This window comes from Neomonachus schauinslandi, chromosome 5 (genome assembly GCF_002201575.2).
Source record: "Neomonachus schauinslandi chromosome 5, ASM220157v2, whole genome shotgun sequence".
In the NCBI taxonomy this organism is placed as follows: Eukaryota; Metazoa; Chordata; class Mammalia; order Carnivora; family Phocidae; genus Neomonachus; species Neomonachus schauinslandi.
Genome location: NC_058407.1, coordinates 97,308,867 through 97,334,816, shown reverse-complemented (window position 1 = coordinate 97,334,816; position 25,950 = coordinate 97,308,867). Strand labels below are relative to the sequence as shown.

The following is a 25,950-nucleotide window of genomic DNA, read 5'->3' as shown; positions in this document are numbered from 1 at the left end:
GCTGGAGGCAGCCCCGGACCCTCAGTGTGGAAATACCAACCCCACCCACCCTGGAAGGACTCGTCCTTGGGGAAAGCCTCCCTTTTATGTGCCTGGAATCTCCATGTCATTAACGCTCCTGAGGGAAATTTCTCTCCCGTGGACCACTCCCCTCTTCCCAAGTTAGCCGAAGCCTGTTGTAGGGCGATGCAGTGTTCTGTTTTGATAATACCGAGTGTGCATCCAGGCTCACGTGCTGAGCGTGACCACGGAGGCCTGATGTGGTTAAAGTGTGCTGTAGGACTACTGGTACGTGAGCAGCGTGGGACAGCCTTGTCTGCTGCCCCCACTAAAGCTGTGCCCTGGTGTCCCCTTAAAAGAAGGGACCACTTTCCAGAGCAAGAGCTGGCGGCAGCGCCACCCTGCACGTGGCCAGGAGGCAACAGAAGCCACAGGGAGCAGCAAGGATGACCAGCCCAGCACCCGTGGGCCCTGAGATCACCAGGTGTGCTGAAACCTGAGAACACTCAGCTCTCCTCTGGAGCATGGCCCTCCTCGAAGCTTCCATCCAGACACCGAGTTGGACTAGGGCCGGGTCCCAAGGAACGGGACCGTGTAACTGGTTTCTGCATAGCAGGTGGGGTGTGTGAAAGACAATGACAAACGATGTTTGGTCTTCGCTTCCGACCATACTTGAAAATCTCACCCCCCACCCCCAAGGTTCAAAGATGTAACTTTTGAACCATCTTGGGCTTGTCATTAATTCATATGTAAAATGGTAAGCCCCTTACCTCTCCTGCTTTCACATTTCCCTTCTCCCTTGTATTTCTCCTTAGCCCCTATTTACTAGCTGAAATCCTAAACATTCATCAGCTTCTTGTCTATCTCTCCGCAGAAAGGAAGTTCCATGAGGCAGAGATCTCTCTTGGACTCTGCTGTACCTCTCATCTGAGAACAGCATCCGGGATGTAGTAGGTGCTCAATAAATATTGGTCAGAAGCGACAGAAAGCAAGAGACTCAAAGACAAGGAGACGGGGACACCTGGGTGGCTCAGGGTCAGCGTCTGCTTTCGGCTCAGGTCATGATCCCGGGGTTCTGGGATCGAGTCCACATCGGGCTCCCTGCTCAGTGGGGGGCCTGCTTCTCCCTCTCCTCCATGCTCCCGATCTCTCTTACTGTCTCTGTCTCTCTCTCAAATAAATAAATAAAATCTTAAAAAAAAAAAAAGACAAGGAGACGTATCTTTATAAAGAAAGTTTCCATTTATTTTATTACTTTAGATCTGAACCTGCGTTAAGTGATGGTTAGTTGCACAAGCTCAAAGCATCCCTGTGACATGAACTGGAGACAAGCCCAGGTTTGGACCTCTGCCACTCACCATTAAGTCCAGTGGTCACAGCAATCAGCCCTGTGACTTAATTTGCACCCAGTGGGGCTGTGACAGCCCCGGCTGCAAAGACTCAGAGGGATCTGCTCAGGGAGATGGTGGGAAGGGGTGAAGGATCCCTCAGGATGGGGGCTCACTTCTCTCCCAGCCTGTGGCCACCTGAGAGAGGACACCTGAGGGAATGCAGGGAAGGCTCATGGTGCCTGGGAGCCCAGGGGTAGAGACGCCCAGTTCTTTCACCAAGTGACTCAAAATAGGGTCCCAAGCCCCCAGAAGGATACAAAGAGGACCTAAAAGAAACTTAAGCTTGAAGTTTCTGAGAAGCAGCCCCATTTCTCTTCCTGCCTGTGCTCCTTCTCTCGCTCGCTCTAGCCTCTCTCTCTCTCTGCACACGCACACCTTGCCAAGACCCCGGCAGGCTGGACCCCGGCAGACGTGGACCAGGAGGCCCGAGCAGGTGCACAGCCGCTCTCTGTGAGGTCCCTGGCTGCTGCGGCGGCCCCCAAGCGGGGCTGGCTCACTCACACGTTTGTGTGCTGAGAACCAGAGGACGCGATGCTGCCCGGCTGGCTCCGGCCCGAGGGTGCTGAGCTGGGCGCCCGGCTCGTGCTGCGCCGCCCCCCTCCCAGGCTCCTCTGGGCCGGCTCGTCCGTCAGCTTGAGTTTCTCATGCTCCTCTTTCAGGAAGAAGTCCACCAACAAGCCCTTCTCTTTCTTGATCTGGTCGCTGATGTCCGTGGGGATGTCGGGAATCATCCAGTCCACAAGGACACTCAGGAACATCACGAGGTTCTGCCAAAAGCCAGGGAGAGGGGTTGAGAGGAGAGGCCCGGCCCAGTGGGACACCAGGGCTTCCCCCCGACGGTCACCCTTGCCCATCAGAGTGGGGCGGGCGGTGTGGCGCCGAGGCGGGGGCGGTGGCAAGCACAGACCCAGGAGCAGGACACCGCCGTGCCCTTCTGGTTCTGCTACTTTCTAGCAGGTGCCCCGAGCTGGCGGGCAGAGGTGCCCCGCAGCATCCCCATATAGAAAGTGTAGCAGTTAAATAAGTACCTGTCCCCCGAGCTGTTGTGAGGATGACACCAGTCAGTGCCTCACACGGGGCGGGGCTGTTGCTGGCCTCCTCCTGTCCTTCCTGCCCGGCCTCTCAGCCCGCAGGCGCCCTGCTCCAGCGCTCCCTGGGAAGTGGGCACAGGGCCCGCTGGCCCCCCCAGAGCTCCCCCCAAGCCCGCTGCTCCTCTCTGGCTTCCAGCCCGCCCTCAGTCCTCCAGGTCAGAGATGGACCTTTGGTTTCTGCGCTGACTTCTGGCCTCAGCCAACCTCGCCCTCACCCGATCCCGCTCTCTCTCCCATTCCGCTGAACAGGCCACACCAGCCCATCTAGGGCCCCTGCCTGCAGCTGCCCCTTCTCCATTCTCAGCTTCTGTGCACGCTGGTAACTGGCTTCCTTCTTCCACCTGCTGAGCCCCACCCCTGCGCTTGCAAACATTCCTGCAGCACTTCCCACTGAAGTGGCGAATACCTCACAACAGCGCCAGCTCAGCCCGGTACATGGCAGCTCCCTTCATAGCCCGGTTCCCCCCCAGTTCGCCCCCCCCCCCCCCCCGAGCTGGGGCATTCTCTGCCCTCCAGGCACACGTGCACTCTGAGATCCGGGACAGCGACGGAGCCCCAGACGAGATCTCTAGGGCACGGCTGTCTTCCAGGCTCTAAACCTATTCCCACCTTGACCTTGACCCTCCCCTACACCTAGGGGCCCAGGGGAGGGCCAGCGGACCAGCTGCTGCGTCCAGAGGCTCCTGGGTGCCTTTCATGCTCTAGAGCGGCTTCAAGCCACACTCTCCTCTTAAACCAACTTTCACAGTGTTAACATAACAAGTGTTCCATGTGACCTGTGGGAAAGCCAGGGGACGCCTGCAGGGGGGAGCAGCTTTTCAAATCCATCGCCCCATCTCCCCAGAGCAAGAATGGCTGTCTTCTTTAGGTGAAAGACTAGCCGATGGGCTTCTCCACTTCCTGGGCCAGGGTCGGGCCAGGATATCTTAGAGCCCCCCAGAGATCTGCCTTCAGGGAATACAAAAGCCTGAGGGAGTGGAAGAGAAAAGGATCTGGGCTCGCACTCCAGCCCCTCTTGAAGGGCGGCAGGACCCCTAGTGGGACCTGGGGCCGCACACCCGCAGATCTTGGCCATGCAACCCGAGCTATGGCTATTGTCAGAGATAGCGATCGTGGGGCTCGAGTTTGCTATTCATCCATGGAGGCATGGCCGGATGGCTCTGGAGCCCTCCCCACCAGATGTCTCAGGGGCCGGAGCACGCTAACAAAGGAGGGAGCCAGCTGAGAGCTAGAAGAATGGTTCAGAACTCGAGCCCTTTCTTGAGCTGCGGAGACCAGGCGGGGCTCTGTTTGTCTGCAGTAGGGTTGAGACTCTGGTCCCCACTGCTCTTCTCGCTTCCTTTCTTGTCTTAGGTCTAAATGGGACTCTGTCTCCACCCTGCATCTCACCCCACATCTTCTTGTAACCTTACTCTGCATTCTATTCTCTTTCTGCAAATCCATCCATTAATGGAAGTCCTCTTGAGAGTGCTCCCTGCCTCCTCCACTTGCAGAGACCCCTGTGTCACAGTGTCCTGAAAGCATGGGGCAGAGGGGCAGGAGAGGAGACAAGGCTGTCTTTACCCCTGCAGCCCAGATTCTATTCCTTATCTGAACAACTCACCTGGAAGATGATGACGAAAGCCAGACGGGCAGACAGAATGGCCCAGTACTGTTTGGAAAACTCATATGGGTTCGGGGCCCACGGCGGCTCTCGGTAATCCTTAAACCTGCCCAGAGAGAAATGTGGTGTTAAGACTGGGAAGAGACGGAGGGAAGCGGGTGCTTCTGATCCTCAAGGATCGGAGCAGCAGGTAAGCCTCAGGCTCCCAGACTTGGGAAATAGCAGGAGGCAGGGAAGGAGGAATTCACAGCCCCACCAACAAGCGTCCATGGAATAAAAGGACCAAAGTCCTAAAAAAAACCCAGTGTTGGCCTGGAAATGTCTTTTTCCTACTCTCTCTCTTGAACATCCCCCACGGCTTCCTCTGGTGTCTGGATTCTTCTTCCAGAGAAGCCCAAGAATCATGAGAAGAGCCCAGCACAGTGGTCCATGTTGGCCCCACTGGCCATGAGCTCAAGAGGGGAGGGAGATGCCCAGAAACTTTGGACAGCTCTCAGCAGCCCCTGGGCTCAGGGATGACACAGGTGGCTGCAGACAACCCCAGGCTTCCTTCCTGGCTGGCTGCTTCGGGACCATGGCCATAGAGGTGGCTTCATTCTTGCACCCCAAGGAAGGCTGACTCAAACCAAGCTCAAGGCTGAGTGAATTTGGGGGAATGGTGGTAATAGTGATGGTTGGTCAGTATCCTCTTCTACTGACCACATTTATGATCTGTCCATGTGGCTTAAGAAACAAAATGTCAGCGTCTGACATGAGCCCAGGCCTCTTTCTCAGACCCATGGAGAGATTTTCCTCACTGCTGCCTTTTCACCCCCATTCTGTGATGACTCATGTTAAAAACCACTCATTTTCGGGGCACCTGCGTGGCTCAGTCAGCTAAGCATCTGACTCTTGATTTTGGCTCAGGTCATGATCTCAGGGTCCTGAGATCAAGCCCCACATCAGGCTCAGCAGGGAGCCTGCTTGAGATTCTCTCTCTCCCACCCCCTCTGCCACTCCCCCAAAAAAGGCTCGTTTTCTCAGACTCAGTTTTTTCTAAGCCTGGACAAGTGACAAGAGCTGGTACCAGAAGAATTATGACCCTTCATGGAACTGTCTTCTCCATGGAATTCAACAGATCTTTGAGGCTTAGTCAAAGCAAAATGAGCCCTGGGGGAAGGAGTGGGGCACACGGCTGCCGAGGAAGGCAGGGTGGGGACTCTGTCTGAGGAGGGGCCAACAAGGAAAACGACCTACGCTGAACATGCAATACGCACCAATCCCTGAGCAAGGAGCTTTTCTGGATGCTTTCCCATTCAATCTCCACAGCATCTTCCGGCAGGCACCGATATCCCGACAGAATGAATATAGGGGGACACTGAGGCTCAGGGAAGGTCAGTTACTTGCCCAGGTCTCTCTCATGGCCAGCAAGAACTAGAGTCAAGGCGAGAATCCCAGTCTGGCTGAAGGCAGGCCTTTCCTCTATTGTCACAAAGCACCTCGCCAAGAGCTGCAGTTTGAGGTGGGGGATTCAGAAATGGGTGTTTTGGGGTTTTTTAAGATTGATTTTTAAGATGTATTTACTTACTTGAGAGAGAGAGAGTAGGGGGAGGAGCAGAGGGAGAGAGAGAATCTCGAGGAGACTCCCCAATGAGCGCGGAGCCCAACGTGAGGCTTGATCCCACCACCCTGAGATCACCACCTGAGCTGAAACCAAGAGTCGGATGCTTAATGGACTGAGCCACCCAGGCGCCCAAAAAATGGGTGCTTTTGTCCCTTCCCCACCCAGAATGAGCCAGCTGCCCTAAAAGATCCGGGTAAAAGCATGGTGGCTTCCAACTGTCCACAGAGAGATGCAGGAAGAAGAGAAGGAAAGAAGAGGAAGAGGAAAAGAGATGCACACAGACAGAAAGAAAAAGGCAGAGCGACAGAGTCAACAACAGGAAGAGACAAACAGACATGGACAGGAAGCAGTCGACTAGGGTTGGGCAGGAGGCCAGGAGCTGTCCCTTCCCCACCTCCCCCTTCCAACAGCTGATCACAGCTGTTGCAGGCTTGCTTTGACATCCGGATGAAAAGCAAAGCTAACTGCAGCCCAGCAAAACGTGACGGGATTCAGCATATCCATCCGAGGCTGAGGACAGAAGCACGGCCAGCTCCAGATTAGGCTTGCTAACAGGAGAGAGGGAGAGCATGGCTAAATGGAGAAGGACACCTTGGGGTGGGAAAAAGCTCAGGCTCACTGCCCTCCAGCTGCCCCCCAAAAGACCCCATGGTCCCCCAAGGGGATTTATCTACTCTTCTCAAGACCTCAGGAGGACAGGTGTGACACATCCGCCCACTCTGTACCATGAGGACACCCTTCCCCAGGTCCAGCCCCATCCCTCCTGCTATAACCAGTCTGTTTCCCTTGTGTTCTAGCTCCATCAATGAAGGAACAGCTGCTCATTGACCTTGCTCTAGGGGCCACTGCTCACCCCTCTTTTTTCCCAGTCTGAAAAGAACCCATAAATAATCTAATTCTGGTCCCACCTCTGATACTAACACCACAGATTTTGGAGATGTCCCTTTGCCCTCCCTGAGTGTCCAAAACATTTTTAAAATTTAACAAACACATCCATTGAATCAAAGATCTGGGAAAGAGTAACATAGATATTTCCAGAAAGCTTTACTTGAAAACACCCCCATGCCAATGGGCTAAAGGTAGCTCTGGTAGGACCTAGAGGACGAACTATCCATAGAAAAGAACAATGTACAATTTAATGAATTATGCGTCTGTTCATCTTTCCCTTTCTGAAGCTAACTTTTAAAAAGAACTATGACCTACAGTAGTAAGAAATCATTTTCCATTAATGCATATGTAAGTATGTCACTGAAATGAAAATCACACCCTTGCCGTGTGCAATGCCCCGATATTTTTTGATTCTATTCTCTCCTGTCTTATCCTATTCTCGTCTTTAAAATGCTGATCCTGACCCACTAAGGTGATTTTCTAACCCATTCATGAACAATGACTCATAGTTTGAAAAATATTATTCCCGCAAGCCTCTGCCACCAGGAAAGGATTGGTTGTTTACATTCCAATATAAGTTCAGATTTCATCATTTTTTTCAAGTGTCATCCTAAGAAGTCAAGCTTAGCAAATGTTTTCACTGAGTAACAAGAAGACACTACTTAAACAAAGAGATAATTTTTAAGACTAGAAATGGCCACAAAAGATGAGTGACCGGGGTGCCTGGGTGGCTCAGTCAATTAAGCGTCTGCCTTCGGCTCAGGTCACGATCCCAGGGTCCTGGGATCGAGTCCTGCGTCGGGCTCCCCGCTCAGTGGGGAATCTGCTTCTCCCTCTCCTTGTGCTGCTCCCCCTGCTTGTGCATCCTCTCTCGCTCGCTCGCTCTCTGTCAAGTAAATGAATAAAATCTTAAAAAAAAAAAAAAAGACGAGTGATCAATGAACTTAATTGTGTCCACCATGACACATGAGCTGTCGGCCAGGTGTGTTTAGCTTCTAAGCCCAGTGCCCAGCACTGGCAAAAGCATGGGCTTTGGAGTCACCAGGTGAGGGCTTGATGCAACCTCTACCACTTTGGTTCTATGTCCTCTAGAAAGTTACCCGATGTTCTGATGGCCAAGGTGCTGGTCTAAAAAATGGCCTCAACATTCCATCTTACAGGGATGTAATGAAGAGGAAATGTCAATGAAGAGCATGTGGCACACCACCCGACCTATCAGATATATGCCCAATAAACAGTAGCTATTCTTTCTCCTTTGCCTGGAGGTAGCTGACACCTCTCCTATGAAGAGGACAGAGCACATATACCCCTGCTCCCAGTGCCTCCTGGCATTCCAGGGGGATTTTTGAGCTCTTGGGCACAGATGCTCCAAGCTTCTCCTCATGCTGATATGAATCAGAAAGAGTCAGCCATCACCACAACTGCCAGGGTCTTCTCCCAGGATCTGCGTCCAGGTAAATGGCACAAAATAGGGAAGCCTCAGGCCAGTGGGCGGTAGAACTTCTGCTCCATTCCCAGCAGCTCAAAGGCCTTCCAAAACCAGATGCTTCTCCCTGGTTGAGGGAGTGTGGTTCTCCCAAAGTCTCGCTGAGTGGCGAAGCACTGGGTGAACCCCCACATCTGGTCACTTCCTGCACCTGCTGGCTGGGATTTAAGTTCAGAGGTATGATTTTAGGAACCATTCCTAGATCTCATCCTCACCACTCCAAAGCTCTCCTTATTCTTTTGAGCCTTAGTATTAATTTTGAGAGTGCCCTTGAGTCTGGTAATAATGAGAGGTTTGCAATTACAAAACCACTGGAGTGTCTAAACAGCAAGTGTGCACTGGGAGTGGCCTCTGTCACTTACTAGCTATAAGACCCCGAGAAACCTGTTTCTCATCTCTGAACCTCAGCATTCGAATCTGTAAAATGGAGCTAGTAAAACATGCATCTCCATGCTGAGCACACAGAAGTGCTCCAGCTCTCTCCCACCAACCACAAATAAATGAACGTGTACATGCATGCACGTGCATGTACATCAAATGTTAAAGGAAAGCACAGTGAAAATTAAGTAAGACAATGCATGTGACTGTGATTTCTGGAGGCTTCCACAGAGAATAAATACAATGGTTTCTTCCGGGAGAGAATGACTGGGGTCAGGACTATGAAGAAAGTGTTTTCCTTTTGTATATATACATATATATATACAGAATTGCTTTTATGATAAAAAAAATCATAATTCCAAAAGGATATAATTAATGGCAATATTTGGGGGACCCAAACACATTTTTATACTAAGCTTTGAGGAGCAAAATTATAGTGTTAACTGAGACAGACTCATAAACAGTAAGTGAAACTGGTACAAAACTCATTATTATAATTTAGCTTTAAATTACTTCAAGATTATATCTAGATTGTTCTAACACTATGAAGAATCACAGGGAGTTGAATTTATACACTACCTAAAGAAATAAGGTTCCCATTAATTCAAAATATATTTCATTATTTTAAACAAAGCCATGAAACCCCTTAAAGGTTCTATGAGCTCACTTGGTGTTAACGCACGGAAGAGTCTGAGAAAGACGTGCACAAATGCCTTGCCATGAGTACCGTTGGGGAGGTGCCTAGGACCAGGCAGAGGGTAGGGTGGACGTGGGACAGAGTCAGAGAGGCTGCCCGTAATGTTTAGGGTTTTTAGTATGTTACATGTATCATGAAATAATTAAATTTTTTAAGAAAGAAGCAGAAAAGAATCTTTGGAGATTATTCATTCCATGTCCCCATTTTTACAGATGGGGACACTGAGGTGTGAAGGGGAAAGAGAGACTCCTGGCTCAGATGTCCCCCTCCCATCCTCACTTGCAGGGGTGGCCAGTGACAGGGACAGGGACATCTGCCACAATTCATCATCATCCAAAATCGCCGTAGGCAGGAAGTGTGCCAAAGTAACAAACTGAGGAGTTAGTCATCAACAATCAGGGACGGCTTTTTCCAAAAATGAGGTTTTAGTTACATTATGAATCAGTTAGGAAATACATTTCTCAACTCCAAACAGTGGTATGTTTAAAAAAATTGTTTTAATAGTCCCAATGGAAATTAATGTCATATTAATGCTAAACACCATTACATACAGTATTTTCATACCATCTGAGCTACTTCAAACTGCCTTCTGAAATTGGCCTTTAACAAGGGAAAACAGTACAGGCAATTAGGAACTAATGAGAACCACGTTAATCCAGGGGTCGATAAAGATCAGGAAAGGCGACGCCCAGAAAAGCTGACTCTCCCTCTGGATTCAGCGAGGAGCAGATGAGAGACAGCCATGCACTGAAGAGAACTATCCTCTTCAAAGACTCTTCATGTGACCTGGGGATATGAAAGAACTCAGGCCCTGCGGAGAAACCCAGCAGGCGCCACCCAAGGATGCTCAGCACCCCCACAGCAGGCCCATTGGGTTGACCATGCCCAAGTAGGCTCCCCAGTTTCCAGGCCCCAGATCCTTGGCCAGGTCCTCCCCTGCCGGCCCCTCCGCTCCCTTCCAATGGAGCCAGGAGCCTGGGCCACCATCCGCCCTCCAGGACATGGTAGCCCTTCTGCCCTGTCAATAGCCACTGCCCCTGCCCGCAGACCGCCGTCATCGGACTATTTATGAAGCAGCCCTGCCAGAGCAGTGAAAGGACTGACGCAAACATTGCTCCAAAAATGCTGGGAATGCATCTCAAATGGGCAGCTGGAGACTTGTCCTAACTTTTACTGCTATTTTTAAGATACCTCTATCCCTGGCGAGGCTGGGTTAGAGCCGGAGACCTCAGTTTTATTTGACCACATTTATCTCCAGAGGTCACTGAAAGCTAAGAATAAGAAGGGTCATCGAGTTCCCAACACTATTTGCCAGAAAACCAGGGCAAACTTTTCATTTCCCACCACGGAAGCAGTTTTAAACACTGGCTTTGGAGCTAGCTCCAGAGCTCTCTCTCCTTCTCTCCCTCCCTTCCCCACCCTCTCTCTCCCTCCCTCTCCTCTCTCTCTTTTTCTCCTGCATTTCTACTTCTTACAGCCACTGATGATTCCTGGCTTACAATATCAGTAGGCTATGCCACCACTTTCTGAGACTCTGGTGAGCCAGCCAAGTTCACACAGCACGCAGTGAGCAGGACCCACTGAGGCAGAGATTTCCATCAATAATTATTATCCATCTAGGAAAAGGTAGCCCCAAAGTACACCTATATGATATCTAGATAATAGGCTGACCCTGCTGTCTGGACACCTGCTTACACCGTAGAATGGAGCATCTCTTTATTTCAAATGTACTCCCCGGTCTTCACACTGCAGCCAGAGAGAACACCAAAGAAAAGTATGATCTCATCCCTGCTCCCTGTGGCTCCCCACTGCCCTAAGAGGGAGTCCACGCACCTCCATATGACCACCATGCTCTTCTTGGTCTGGCTTCTGTATTCTCTTCCTGCCTCGCCCCTCAGTTTATCCACCACTCCAGCTCCCACCACCAAGCACCAAGGAGCCCGTCTACCTGGAAGGCCTTGTTCTCCCCAGACCTCCTTCACCACTTAAGGTCCTTTCCGGTCCCCCAGCACTCTTCCCATTCCTCCCAGGCTGGCTTGGTTGTGTGAATGAGGAACATCGACAAGAGCATCAGTCTGGCCAAGAGCATCAGTCTGGCCAACCTTGCACCGTTCGACCTTCAGGTTTTAGCTCCCTTGAAGCTTCCACACAATACTTAGTCTGGGTTAGATGCATGCCTCCTTCTTCAGGGCTCTCAGAGCTCCTTGCAGTTACCCTATTATAAATTATTAAAGCTAGATTTTAACTGCTTGCTTACTTGCTCGTCTCCTCATCTAGACTTCTTGAGGGAGGCCTTGTGTCTTGTTCCTTATTATGGCACCAACGACAAGCCTTTATCATAAGGTCTCAAAAATGGTTGCACAGTGAACCCATAATCGTTACTGGTACTGAGTAAGAAAACATGACAGATGCTCCGGAAATCATTTTGGTGTGATCTTGCAGATACATTTTCTTAGCAGAAATATAAAATGCACTTCCTACTTATGCACCCAGTAATAATTCTGCCACTTTGCTGGAAGAGGTTTTGTTTTGTTTTGTTTTGTTTGTTGTTGTTGTTGTTGTTGAATGGGCCACCAATAAGCCATGATCCCATCAGCTTGCACAGAAACGATGAAGAGAAGAGTCGTCAGGGCTTTGCAGCAGGCTGGGGAGTCCAGTGACTCTGAAAGCAGCTACAACAAAGCCTGATCTGCTCCATGTGTACTAATAATACCTGGTCTGCTGGGCTTTGTTGTTGTAGCCATTCATCTTAACTTCTCACGAGGGCACTACCTCCTACTCTGTGCCTCAGATGGAGATCATTTCACCTCCGACCCCCCACTCCTCCTCAGGCTACCGTGATTGGTTCTGGGAGCTCATGCATACTGGTCCTAGCCGATGAGACTTTGGCAGGATCACTGGGAAAGAGGTATGTTCCCACTTGGACTTGGACCCAGTAGCTGCTGGCTGTCATACTCCAGTTATTTGGGAGGGAGGTGGAGAAAGATCTGATTTAGGCAGACCTGATTGAATCAAGTCTTGCCTTGGGGGCCCATTAAAGTCCTTTTATGTTTAAGCTAGTTAAGCCCCTGATATATCTGGAAAGCATATTCATAGTATTTCTGGGAGATCTGATGGTCAGAAGCAAGGTCCCAGATCCTCAGTCCTTCTAGACCAACTAAAGAAACACACACAGGGGAATGGGATGCCTGGGTGGCTCAGTCAGTTAAGCATCTGCCTTCAGCTCAGGTCATGATCTCAGGGTCCTGGGATCGAGCCCCGCATCGGGCTCCCTCCTCAATGGGGAGCCTGCTTCTCCCTCTTCCTGCCACTCCCCCTGCTTGTGCTCTCTCTCTCCCTCTAAAAAGAAAAAAAGAAAAAGAAAGAAAGAAACACACAGGGGGCACCTGGGTGGTTCAGTGGGTTAAGTGTCCAACTCTTGGTTTTGGCTCAGGTCATGACCTCAGTGTCATGAGACTGAGCCAGGCATCAGGCTCCATACTCAGTGCGGAGTCTGCTTAGTTTCTCCCTCTCCCTCTTCCTTCTGCCCTTCCCCATCTGTGCTCTTTCTCTCGCTCTCAAATAAATAAATAAATAAATAAATAAATAAATAAATAAATCTAAAACAAACAAACAACAACAAAAAAACCACACATGAGCCTTGCTTCCCCACACAACCCACACTGGTGTTGCTCCCGCTATGCCTGGGGGTTGAGCCTGCATTCTTGGATAAATGTTAGTTTTACTTCAGAATCTGTCAGTGAAACCTCAGTAACTCGGAGAATTCTTCACCTTTCTAAGCCTTGGTTTCTTTTTATGTAGAATGAGGAGCTTCTACAAGACCATTTCTATACCTTCTGGTTATAAAAATGATTTTGTAAATATTACTTTTCAGTGCCAACTGCTGACTGACTTCATGTACCCTGCTGGAGCCAGTCTAGATGCTACCAGAAAAGCCTCGAGCTGGGACAGTCTCTGTGTAGTGGAACTATGTCTTTCTCGGACCTGTAGGCCAGAATGTAACACCAAGCACAGTCTGGTATGCCGGGCATACAGCAGAGCGGCCCTGGGCAGTGCATCGTGTAGCAGCAGAGGACCTCAGTCCCAGAGTGAGACTCTTTATAGCTTCAGATGGGCAAATACTGGAAACATCTAGGCTGACATAAATCAAGACCTGTGAATGAATGTACTTACCTGTTCTTAGATCTGGTCCCCGGTTTTGAGTCTCCTCCCGGTTGGCTAGAGTGGAACCCTACAGTTATCCCGGCTAGGACCAGAATACCCTTCTATTTAAATCACACATTGGTAAGGCTGCGTCACTCAGTCATCTGAGTTGGGAAGACCAATTCGTTTTCTCTCCTGTGTGGCGGCAGACTGTGAGTCTGAACCTGAGCAGCCATTGCATGAATGGCGGGCCTTAGGTACCAAGCGGGAATGCACGACGGATGCACCCAGGGTATGGCTTCTTTGACGGAGGGATCACCAGCTCTTACGTCAGACACGCTTGGGGATGGCCCAGAAAAGCCCTTGATACCTTTCTTAGGTTTTGGTTTTTGTTGTAGTTATTGCTCTATTTTTTTAAATATGAGGTGTGATCTTTGCTCAAGCCCTTCATGGGGACTATCATCTCACGAGGGTACAAAACGGTTAAAGAATTCATTCCCCTCTGTTCTCTTTATTTGCCTTTCTTGGGTTAATAGTGGAGAGTTTTCTGTTTCTTGGCTTCCATGATCCCCGTGCTGGTGGTTTTCAATCACGACTCTGACCTGGACCTCTCAGGAATTCCAGCTTACTGTGTCTCGGAGTTAGGTGAAAACTTTCTCACCACTTTTTTAATTGATGTACTTGAAATCAAATTCATCATATGTACCATAAAATTGGATTCTTTTAGCATCTTCCCCATCACTGTCAATGGACCCACCTTTGACTTCAGCCTAACTGTGAGAGATATCCTTGGTTCGGGCGCCCTCTATGTCTCTTGCCACCAATGCTGTCATGTATTACAGTAAATAGCTCATCTCCTCACCTCCTCCTAATTCCTTCCACCACTCTGGGCTATGCCTGCCGTGGTTCATGGCTGACTGACGGCAGCAGCTCAGCTGCCCTCCCTGAGTTCCCCCAATTCTAGTCCATCCTTCTCTCTCAGACTAATTGTCCTAAGCCTAAACTTTATCTATCATTCCTGGTACTAAAGAGGTAACTTCCTATCACATCACATTACAATGCCTGGAATACATCAAGATTTTCCATTATCGACTTCGTCCTACCTATTCAAATTCAACAATGCTTTGGCTTATTCTATCCTAGGAGTCTTGATATATTGTATTTTCTATATTATTCCTTTTTATTATCTTTTAAGTGCTCTTCTTCCTAACTACATTACCTAACCCCTAAGTGTTCACCTAACACCCCAAATTCATCCTCACCCCACGACTTAGCCCATGCTGACTCCCCACCTAGCATACTCTCTCTTTCTGTCTTACAACTCCTCCTGGGCCCTCCAGGAACCCTACCCTTTCCTTTCTAGCCCCCACCGATCTTCCTCTCCTCTGAACACCCACAATGCTCCTGGTCCACACTAGATAGAATCCCTGAATAGCCAGCTCTGTCCCATCTGCTCTGCTTGATTCTTCCAACCAGACCACAAACCCCTTGGTGGTAAAGACAAGGCTATATACTTCTTTGCTCTGTAGTGTCTGGCAAAAGGCCCTCAATAAATATTTATTGATTTACTGAAATTGATTTATCATGATTTGGGGGGCTGAGGGTAGGAGAAAGAGGGAGTGGAGAGTGATACAAATCTAGATCTTCCATATAATTGGATCTACCACTTCTGGTCACCTGCTGCCACCCTCCTCCTCCCAATTACTTTACCTGCAGAATTGAACCTCTTGGTCAAACTGTGAGTTTTCTGGCTGCGTTCCTTCCTTCAGCTGGCTGACGTTGAAAAAGGAGAGGGTGTGGTTGACAAAGCCGTGCAAGGTCCCATTGTGACTATAGCCATACTGGTACACAAGGCGGGGGATAAAGTCGGAGGTGATGGCAATGACGAAAGCCTGAAGTACAGAAGCACATGTGCTTGAGGGGTGGTCAGGATGGATGCTGTCTAGGTAGGGCAGGGTCCCTCTGGCTGAGAGACTGGTCCTCCTTGGGCTCCCCATCCAGAGGCACCGCTCTGCTAGAGAAGTCCTTACTCTGAGCTCATGCAGCTTTTCCACCTTTGGTATGTGTAAGTGAACCCACTAGACAGTGGCTGGTTGCTAAGGATGCTAAGCCAGTGTGGATCGTTGGGTTCTGGAGGGAATGAGCACCTCTGAGATATTTGAATTGACACTGGTGTTGGCCAAGCCAAGGCAGAGTGGAAGATTTTCTGAGAAAATTACTGATTGTGATAAGAGGGCCACTTTCAGGTGATATGCAAGGACACTGGATGACCATGAACCTCTGTCTCTGGGGGACACCAGAGAACCAGGAACCCCAGGGATATGGTGCCACAGTTCCTTCCATTTGACCATTGTCTCTCAACACTTTTTAGCACAGCATGTAATGGAAGTTGTTCTTTCATCCATTTGACTTAGGAACACAGAGACAATGGGGGAAGGCGTGGGTCTTGCCTGATCCCACCACACGTACCCAATGCACTGTCTGGCATATTTAAGTGTTCTATAAATGTCTACGGAGCAAACCAAACAATGAGTGAATGATTGCATGTTTGAATGTGGAGGTACTTTCTGCAAAGAAAATCTTAAATCTTTCTGGCAGGTGTTTATACTGTATTCTGCACCAACAATTAAAGCCCTTTTTTTAAAAAAAAAAAATGTAGTTTAGGCATTGTTTTCTAAAAGTATATATGAGTGTGGATGGCCATAACCATATTTGAGAATGAGTAACTTACTGAGCACTTGCTATAGGTCCTTTCATCTTCCCAGTTAATTTCCAGAATGATCCTTTTTGGAGGGTAATCTTATGCTCTCCCATTCTTACAGATAAATAAAGAAGTCTTAGAAAAGCCAGGGAGGTAAGACTTCTTGTCATTCTGTTGTATGATGGAAAGTGCCTAGTATGCAAGGCCTCTTTTCTAGGTAACACAATTCTAAAATATCTACTGATCTAGTTTCCAAATTGCACCTTATTTGTCAGCCTTAAGATGTGCACTTCCTACACCGAGCATTCAAAATGCAGCGGGCTGATTCTCTCTGCTTCTCCTCATGCCTCTCTAGTCATTTTATGTGTTCTTAATAGGCAACCAAGTCACAGCCAGAACCAAAGTTTTTCTCCCGGGGGAAAATGGGTGGTGGCTTTCTTGGTATGTGCCAGGCCAGCAGGATTTTCCTCCAACAAAAGGCCCTACCCAGCCACCATCCACACAGAAAGCAGAAGCCAAAGCTGCCATTGACTTGGGCCCAGCAAGATTTCCTCAGAAATGTGGACATGTCTGGCAAGGCAGTTAAGGAGGTCACAACAGGTAGGACCCCTCTTCTTGTATATCCTGTCTTAACCTACACATGCCAGAGTCCATGGGAATAATCATGACTTCACATTGACAGCTTGGAGGAACCATAATTAGGAACCATGGCCCGGGCAACGGTCCAGGTATTGTTTAGCTCGGGAGTAGAAAAAGAAAGGAAAGAGATGGATAGATAGGTGGAATTCTTTCCTCATTATTCTTGGCTCCAAGGAAAGATCAGATTTTGACTCTTAAGGCCAAGGTATGCATTCCGGTGGATAATTACCTTTCTTTCGTGTCGTGAAGTTAACAAGAAAGTCACAGAGCCCTGGCCACGGCCCGATGAGTTAGAAGGCATGTATGCACTATTAACCAGGGCGCTGCCTTGAACGAAGCTCCAAAAGGAAAAGGCTGGAAGGTAACAAGGGCTGGTACCCTGCTTTGAAGACCTCAGCTCCTCTGGAGGCCCCCTCTGCAGCTCCCTTCCCACAGAGCTAGGGTGTCACAGATGGAACACTTACATTGCTGATGACGGAGAACTTGCCGATCCCAGAGAGAATGTCAAACCAAATCCCTGTAAGACAGAAAGCAGGGCGTCTGGCTCACTCCCACCCTTGGCCTGGTGACTGACAAGGCTGCAGCTCAGGGTGATGCTCCGCGGGCAAGGTACCAGTGGAGGTTTGCAGGGCCCCCCAGGAATGGGCTTGCCTAGAAAGGCTTAGGTGCCACCCTGTCTGGAAACCAGGGGGACAAGTGGGTGTGGATAAAGGCCTCCCAGAGCCCAAAGATATGAGGATGAGGAGCTCCAAGGGATAAAGAGGCAAGGGTTTCCCCCAGCCCTCCTGAATCCAGAGTACGATGGTGGTGGCAGGTGGTGGTGGGGAGCCCGAGGGGACCAACGGAGGTGGAGGGCCTGCCATGATCTCTAAGCAGGGGACATACCAATATCTTTGGTTCTCACGGCATCTGGCCGTCTCAGCTCAGTCACAAACTTCTTTGCATCAAGCCGTACTTCAATGATATTGTTGAGGAGGGCGAACACAGGTGCCAGAGGAAAGGAGGCCACAAAGAGGGTGACAAAGCCAAACTGGATGACTAAGAGAGAGAAGAGTGTGAGAAGCTTCACCAGGAAGAAGCAGGATCTAGGTAAACTTCGCCTTGCAGCTATGGCCCCTTGTCTTTTCTTACGGGGTCTCTTTCCCAATTTGGTCTCCTAGGATCCTTTTTCCTCCTGCCCCACAGTCATGGGTCTTTCTCTCTCAGTGTCTGCAGGCCCACAGGCCAAGGCCATCACCCCAGAGCAAAGCTCTGTGTTAGGCACAGTGAGGAGATATGAGAAAAGGAGAAGTCTTGACTCTCTCCTTTCCGTCACTCTTTATCTCCAGTCACTAATCCTGGTCCTCTAACTCCCAGGTTGACAACCTTTCTCAGTAAGTGTATAGATAGTAAATATTTTTGCATTTGCAGGCCACAGTCTTGTCGCAATGACTTAACTCTGCCATTGTAGAGCAAAAGCAGCTAGAGACAACACGTGGGCAGACGAGCTTGGCTGTGTTCCAATAAAACTTTATTCACAAAAGCAGTACATAAAGTGGGCTGGATTTGGCCCATGGTCCATAGTTGTTTTTTTTTAAAAGATTTTATTTATTTATTTGACAGAGACAGAGATAGCGAGAGCAGGAACACAAGCAGTGGGAGTGGGAGAGGGAGAAGCAGGCTTCCCCTCGAGAAGGGAGCCCAGTGTGGGACTCAATCCCAGGACCCTGGGATCATGACCTGAGCCGAAGGCAGACACTTAACGACTAAGCCACCCAGGCACCTTCGTGGGCCATAGTTTGCCAACCCCTGATGTAACTTAAAAAAAAAAAAAAAAAACACCTCTCAAATGTGGCCTCTTCTTTCCATATCCATAGTCACTGCCTTTATTTAGAAAGTTTATTCATTCATCACACATTTATTGAGAGCTCACTGAATGTCAGGCACCTTGCCAAGTATTTCAGGAGGCAAAGGTCTGGTCCTGCTTTCAGGGAGCTGGGTGTAAAGCAGAAGAGAGAAATGTACACAAAGATGTGCACCGAGATTTTCTGCGTGCCAAGAGAGAATGAGGAATGTACCAGAGGTAGCGGAGACCCAGGGGAGGGGGAGCACAAGCCTATTCAGGCTGGGGACTGAGGAGAGCCTCCAGATCAAACACCTGAGCTTGGTCTTGAAAGACGGGCCTGGACTGAAGAGAGCATTCCAAGCCGAGGAAGCAGTGTGAGCAAAGGAGGGGAGGAAGCCTGAGCCAAACAGATGGCTGTACGGTTTCCAGCCCCTCATCACTTCAGCCTGGGCAACTGCACGACCCCCTAACTGCTTCCTTTGTCACCAGTCTGCCCAGGCCTCTATAGTCTCTTCCCTCAAAACCCCCAGTAGTCTGATCCTGTCACTTACCTCTCATAAAAATGGCTGTGGGCTCCCCTCTGTTTCTTGGCTATAAGCCAAATTCCTTATCTTGGGAGGCAAGTACTTCACAGTCTGCTCCCCACCTACCTCTCTAGCCCCATCTCTCCACATTTCCCCCACAGCCATCGAGCTTCTGCCTTATGGCACTGGGTTTCTCCCCCTCGGGGTCTTCCCTGAAGGCAGCAGGTGCCCCCACTCCGCTGTACACCTGCTCTCCAGCTAACAATATCTATGCATCCCCAAGACCATTCCATCCCCAAGACCAATGCCATCTCCTTGCCATCTTCCTCCTGCTCTACCCTCGCCCCACCTTGGTGCCTGCCTCTGTTACAGCCCTCACTGTGTGCTCACACCTCTTTTCCACTAGACAGGCAAGGGCTCCATCCATCCCTAGGGGCTCAGCCACCACAGTCCTGAGTCCCAGGAAAGCCACAGTCTAATAGGAACCCTCTATGTACCAAGGGCAACTTATTTAACTTCTCCAGGTCTTGGTTACTTTGACTGCAAATCGAGGATGACAATGCCCATCTAGGTTGTCACGATGGTAAATGATATTGCACAAATTAAGCGCTTAGAACAATTTCTGCCACTTAATAATTGTTCAATAATGTTATCTGTTATTTATCCCCTTATTGGGATAAATATCAACACTTACAGGTAGCTGCAATGTATACTGCATACGGATATGTTAAACAGACACAAATTTAAGGTATAAGCCCTGAATGAGAGTCAGGAGGCCTGACCTCTAGCCCTGGATATGTTTCTCACTAGCCATATGTCCTTGGGTAATTCTCTCTGCTTCCATGAGCTTCAGCATCCTCACTGATAAGTTCTGAAGAGACTTGAGGTCTGATTTGTAATGATGCTGTGATTCTCATTTTCTTGGACAAACTTCAAGATTCTAGGATATTCAAATAAAGAATGAAAACCCAGGATCTAAACTAAAAAAGTAATAATAAAATAGAAAATGTTCACAGAGGGATATGCCTAACCACAGCAGTTTTGAGAAAGAGAACATGCATGGAACTGCTTCTGATTTGGCAGTTTGCTTGGGCCCACAGTTGTGGGTTATTGCTCTTGCTGATGCAAGTCTGTCTCTGCCATGGTCCTTGATGGCCAGTGGATTCTCAGCTGGCCCCAGGAGACTGGCAGGTGTCAGTTGGTGGCAAAATGCACCAGAAGACACAGATTTGTCAAGGTTGGATCTTGGAATGAAGGCCTGCCAAGCTGGCTGGCTGAAGGGGTTGGGGCAGTGGGGAGGGGGAGGAGAAATCTTCAAAAACAAGTTCTGGGAGCCAGTTCAAAATGCAAGGTCTAAGGCATCTTTTAAATCAGGATTTGCTGAGGAATTCACTTTAGAGTCAGGGGTAGGGGTGGGGGCAGAGGGGGTGGGGGGTTGGAATTAACAAGGAAAGCAAAACAGATGTTAGACTAGTTTTCTAAAACCTGTAAAATGCATGTCTGTGTTTAAGCATATATATGAACGTGTCTTTATTTATGGCCTTCTAAGTTGGTCTTCTTGATTCTAATAAGCTCAGTTCTACAGGGCAAGTGTTCTTCTTCTTGTCAGTGACTTCCTTGAGCAAAACCATGCAAACTCTCCAAAGCCCCAACAAGGGCCTCGCAAGGAGACTGGTAGGGGGAGGAAGGGGCAGGTTACTCTGTAAATGTAGACAGAACGCCCTCACCATACTTGTGCAAACGGCCCACCCAGACACCCAGGGTCTTCCAGGAAATAGGAAAATAGGACTGTGCACTCACTCTCCTTTCCTTCACGTGATCTCCAGGGACAGAGATGAGCCCTCTCCCTGGGGTTGCCCTGATGGTTTGCTTTTTGACCTTCATAAACTCTCCAGACCCACAGGCTCCCTTTGGTCTCTCTTGGGTCTACATAAACGACTTTCAGTGGTGGCTAAATGCTCACGGTGCGCCTGAATTACCAAGGCCATGACGCAGTTCTTATTTTTCTCCTTGTCACATAAGTCTGTGTGTCCAGCACTGGATGACCTCAAGGGGGTGGACTCAGCAAAGGCCAGTGGTTCCAGGCCTGCAGTGACAGGACACCCCCGTCCCTGCTCCAATGTTCCTCAGGGTACCCGAGGCCACGAGGAGCCCCTCTCTGCAGTTGTTCTAAGCTGTAGGTACTTTCTGCTTAGAGGGGGTACACTGCACATTTCCAGGAATCGGCCCAAAGAGGCAGAAACAAATAGGAAGCTTTGTTTTATCTTGTGGAGAAAAGAGTTATAAAACTCTAACCCTCTAGCATACACACGCCAAATCCAAGACTTTTTCTTTTTAGTCAAAGACCTAAATGCTATATCAGATGGGCGTCCTTCTGGGTTCACTTCAGAGGACACAATGATATCGGCCTTCATCAACACCACAATTTGCTTCTAAAAACAGCCAGCCTCCATTAGGATAAGAACGTCCCTGGGAACCCCAGTGCACTGCATAATAGAAGCCAGCTTGGCTTGACCAATAACAGATTAAACCTGGCCAAGCCAATTAGGGAGGAATCCATAAGTTGATTTTCAACTAAATCTCTACAAGGCCTGCTGTAAAGTGCTCCAGAAATGCTGAGCTGGAAGCACAAAGACTGGAAACACTCGGAGGCACAAACTCCATTGCTTTTCTCCTCTCACTCTCCAGGACCTTCTAAAATCAACACCAGCCCCATACTGCCTGACGCTGAAGACAATTAAAATCTTGGCCTTCGTTATCTGGGCTTAGGTTAAAATAACAAGGAGGAGTGATTTAAACTAAACAAGATGGCTTCCAGCAAGGACATTCCAGGACAATCTGCTTAAAGAAGAAAAATAGTGCATTAGGTAGAAAAGATTGGCCAGGATTGGTGGAAAAGCTCTTGATCGAACAGTTTTTACTCATTAATTTAAAATTCTTCAGTGAAACCACACTCCCATCACACATGGGCTCATGTGCCCACACACGTACATGCATAAGTGTGCATGCACACACGTGTGCATGCACCCCCCCCTACACACACACTCTCTCTCTCTCAAGCCCAGATCCTTGTCATGACATACAAGACCCTTCATGATCTAACCCTAATTTGTTTTTCCAGACACATGTCCTCCCCACCCATGCTCTGAGCTCAGAGCTAATATTTAGCTGGTAAGCTTAGAGACCAACTCTGCTTGCTTTCCAACCATTTCAAAAGCCATTTGTACCTCTTCGAACTCACCACATTTTCCACATTTCTGAGCCTTCATACATACCACTACTATCTGTGCTGCTCTAATTTTCCTTCTCTTCTTGTGTGCTGAATGAATTACAATCCATATTTCAGGTCCGACTCAAACCTAACCTTCTCTATGAAGAGCCTCAGTCCCACCACCTCGCCCAGGCAGAAGTGAGTGCCATGGGCATCTCTCCACCTCACTCCCATCATGCCTTGCACATGTCGCTCTACTGGTCTATTTGATTTGCTTCCTAGATGGGGAACCCCTGGGGACCATGGACATATCTGATTCTTTTCTGAGTCCTCACAATTTTGTGTGGTGCCTATCCCACAGCAGGTGTCCAGAGGTTAGTTGGTTCATAAATACAAGCTTATTTTTTCACCAGCTATAAACACAAAACAGATACAAAAAGAGGCTGACTCAACTGTGTGAAGGGAAATCATTGTACTTAGTGACGGTGAGGAAAGATGGGACATGAAATGCTGACACCTCCACACGGCAGTTCTCCGTGCTGTAACTTGCATGGAAGACTTGGAAGAAAGTGAGTATAAAACCAGTTAGTCAGGAGAGTCTAAATCTAATCAAAATCATTACAGTATTTTTTCCCTTAACTTTCTATAGCTTAGTGAAAGTAACACAGTCTTCTTAAGGGGATTAAAAACTGGAGGCTTAAGAATCCTCCCTTTCTTGAACCACTAACAAACAATACACGGAAATTATTAAGGGACACATTGGTGTGAGTTTGTCTTCTCACTCAGGAAGCAGTTGCTGAAAAGATTCAGCTAGGAACAGTCCATTAATATAAATGCTTATGTGAAAATAGAGCAAGGGAAGGTCATCACTGTTTATTTCATCAGCCCATATTTCAAGGCTGTAGCCAGTGATGCCCTTCCCCTGAGGGCAAGGGAAGCCAACTGGGCTCAGCACCGAGAGTATCTGGTGTAAAAAGGAACTGCAAGTGTCGGTTGATCATTAAATAGAAAGAGATAATGAGGGCATGAGCATGGGCCTCTACTGCTTTGGAAAACAGTTAAAAGTCCTGAAAGAATATAAGAAGGTTCTCAGTGTCCATCATTCACCATTCATTCATCCATTCAACTATCATTTATTGAGCATATTCTATATGCTGGGCACCATGTCTACTGCCAGGAAACAAAGATGAACAGATTACTGTGCCATCCTCCCAAGAGCTCCTAGTACACAGTGGAGAAGGTGGACATGTAAACAAACCCTGCTGGTGTCACAGAGTTAGAACTCTAATGGCAGCATTCACAGAGCACCAGGGCAGGAATAATTCATGTTTACCAGCAGATCCATAAGGCTTCACAACCACTAGGCTTGACTTGAAGAACAAAGTAAAGGAGGCATTTGAAGGTTGGCTATAGGGTTGGTAGTTAAGATCTGTCCTGAAAACAACTGATCCAAATTTCCAAACAAACTACTTAGGAAATAAAGATAGTAAGTGGAATTCCTCTTCAATATGTACAGAGTCACTTGGGGTTTATACAATGGATTGGGCTCAATTCAGAAACTCTGGAAGTCATAACAGGAAGGAACAGGCTTGAAGGAACAGTTTAAACATTAAGAGTTTACTGCATACAAATCAATGCAACATTGGGACAGATTGGCAAGGCATATTCTCTTCAATTCTTTGTGATTAAGGGAGACCCAGTCCCCACTTTTTCCTCACTGCCACATGAACTGTGAAATACTAGTTTCTTCAGATGGACAAAGAAGGTCCAGTGACTTTTGAGAGTCCTGCTACTCGATAATTCAGAGTCTAGTTTTAACAGCAGAACACAGGTTGATAGTACGATGTAGACCAGTCCATAAGCAGCCCTCTTCTCTACCTTGGGAAAAGAGGCTAGCACCATGGGAGCCTTCTGGGATGAACCCTGCTGATGACCACAGCAAAGGGCAGAAGAATGTGGCTCTCAGCCACAGGGAACTTAAAGGCCTGGACACTGTGCTCTTCTGGAAAAATCTGCACATTGATCCCCTTCCATTGCGTCTAAACCAAACTCCAATGCTCAGACTTCGTGGAGCTTCAACCAACATTTCCTACACATCTACCCTGTGTAGGCAGCATGCTCTCTGGTTCATAAAAATAATCTTCAATGTCAAGTATTATTATTTCCATTTTTCCATTAAGAAAGCTGAGTCTCAGAGAGGTGAAATAATTTTCCCAGGGCCACGGACCTAGCAACTGATGAAGCTGGGAAACAAAGATAGCTTCTGATGCCAACCAAATTCAATGTCCTTTCACCACACAAAAAGGTAAATATTTGGCCCTGATGCGATAGTGTCCATCCCTCTCCCTAGCTGCTCTCATGTCTCCTAGGTTTCCTTTATTGGATCTTCTCCAATCTGATTTCTAATCTTCCTGTCAGGCAATCTCTACTGATATTTTCACTCTCCAAAGCATCTTCGCTCCCATGTCTTCTATGGCTGGTACATTGGAGCTGTCCCTGCCATTTTCTGTGTCATTGCTCCTGTCTGGTCTACATTTGTGCCACCTCAAAAAACTTGTATCAGTGGACCTAGTTCAGCTTCTTTTTTTTTTTTTTAAGATTTATTTGTTTGAGAGAGAGACAGAGAGAGCACAAGCCGGGGGAGAGGCAGAGGGAGCGGGAGAAGCAGGCTCCCTGCTGAGCAGGGAGCCCGTTGTGGGGCTTGATGCCAGGACCCTGGGATCATGACCTGAGCTGAAGGCAGATGCTTAACCAACTGAGCCACCCAGGAGCCCCCTAATTCAGCTTCTTAAAACTAGAGAGAATTGAGTTGGTGAGATCTACTGATTTATTTCTGATTTTCAGAGAACAGCCTGGTGAATTTCCAGTAAATGTTTATTGTGAACAAATGAATGACCTGGCTTACTCACTCTTGTTTACTTTATCCACCTGCAAAATGGGAATGTGAAGACCAGTTATTCATTCCTTCCTCCCATCCATCCACCATCCATCCATCCTCCATCCACCCATTTGGGCTGTGGTAACACAGCCCATGAGGTGGAAGGGCAATGAAACTAAGCGTGATCAGAAAGAAGTTCCCAAGCAACAAATCATGTCTGAGAACCTTTGTTTCCTTTATTCCTTTGCCCTTCATCTTCCCAAAGGGCTGTGAAAAAGTCAACAAAAAGAACACAAAATTAGGTTTATGGAATTTTAGAAAAAAAAGGAAATGATGAAGGAAGGAGAAACAAATATGCAAACTCTAAGGACCCATTCCGGGGCTATGACTGAGCAACCCAGTGCACTCTGAGCTTCCTGGCTGTTACAGCAAGAAGAGAAATGGGAAAGTGATGTAGTTCTCAGTAAGTTTTTATCTTAAAGACTGCCTTCCATTTACTCATCCACTCATTTCACAAGCACTGAGTGGGCATCTCCTGCATGTCAGGAGCCTTCTGTAGTACGTTGAGGGGTATGGTATCCAGATATACTCTTGCCTTTTCTCTTAAGTACGTATGGGGAGAGGGACTCTTAGCACAGAAAATGACAAGCAATGTATGCTTCAAAAGCGAGCAAGAGAGAGAGAGAGAGAGAGAGAGATGACCTGTGACTCACCCTACTTCCCAGAAATACTGGGATGAGACCCTGGATACTGCCTGAACTGTGTTTAAATGCCATTTGGAGAAGATGGCAGGTGCTTGATTATCCAGTGAGATGACTCAGTCTGTATAGACAGGATAGCTCAGGGAAAGGAATTTCCTGGCTCATTGAGCCATTGCCTTGTAGCATACAAT

At 48.3% G+C, this 25,950-nt stretch overlaps 1 protein-coding gene across 3 annotated transcripts in view; it reads right to left on the bottom strand.

Moving 5' to 3' along the window:
- Positions 1 to 1,232: 1,232 nt before the first annotated feature.
- ANO2 (anoctamin 2) overlaps positions 1,233 to 25,950 on the bottom strand; it is a 324,700-nt gene continuing 299,982 nt past the window's right edge. For all 3 annotated transcript variants that reach the window (XM_021690626.1, XM_044915480.1, XM_021690625.1), the window contains 5 exons: positions 17,506 to 17,658; positions 17,085 to 17,137; positions 14,991 to 15,172; positions 4,086 to 4,191; positions 1,233 to 2,158 (listed from right to left, as the gene is read on the bottom strand). In XM_021690626.1, the coding sequence (XP_021546301.1) occupies positions 1,889 to 2,158; positions 4,086 to 4,191; positions 14,991 to 15,172; positions 17,085 to 17,137; positions 17,506 to 17,658 (764 nt within the window). In that variant the 3' untranslated portion in view covers positions 1,233 to 1,888. The remainder of the gene's footprint in view (positions 2,159 to 4,085; positions 4,192 to 14,990; positions 15,173 to 17,084; positions 17,138 to 17,505; positions 17,659 to 25,950) is intronic.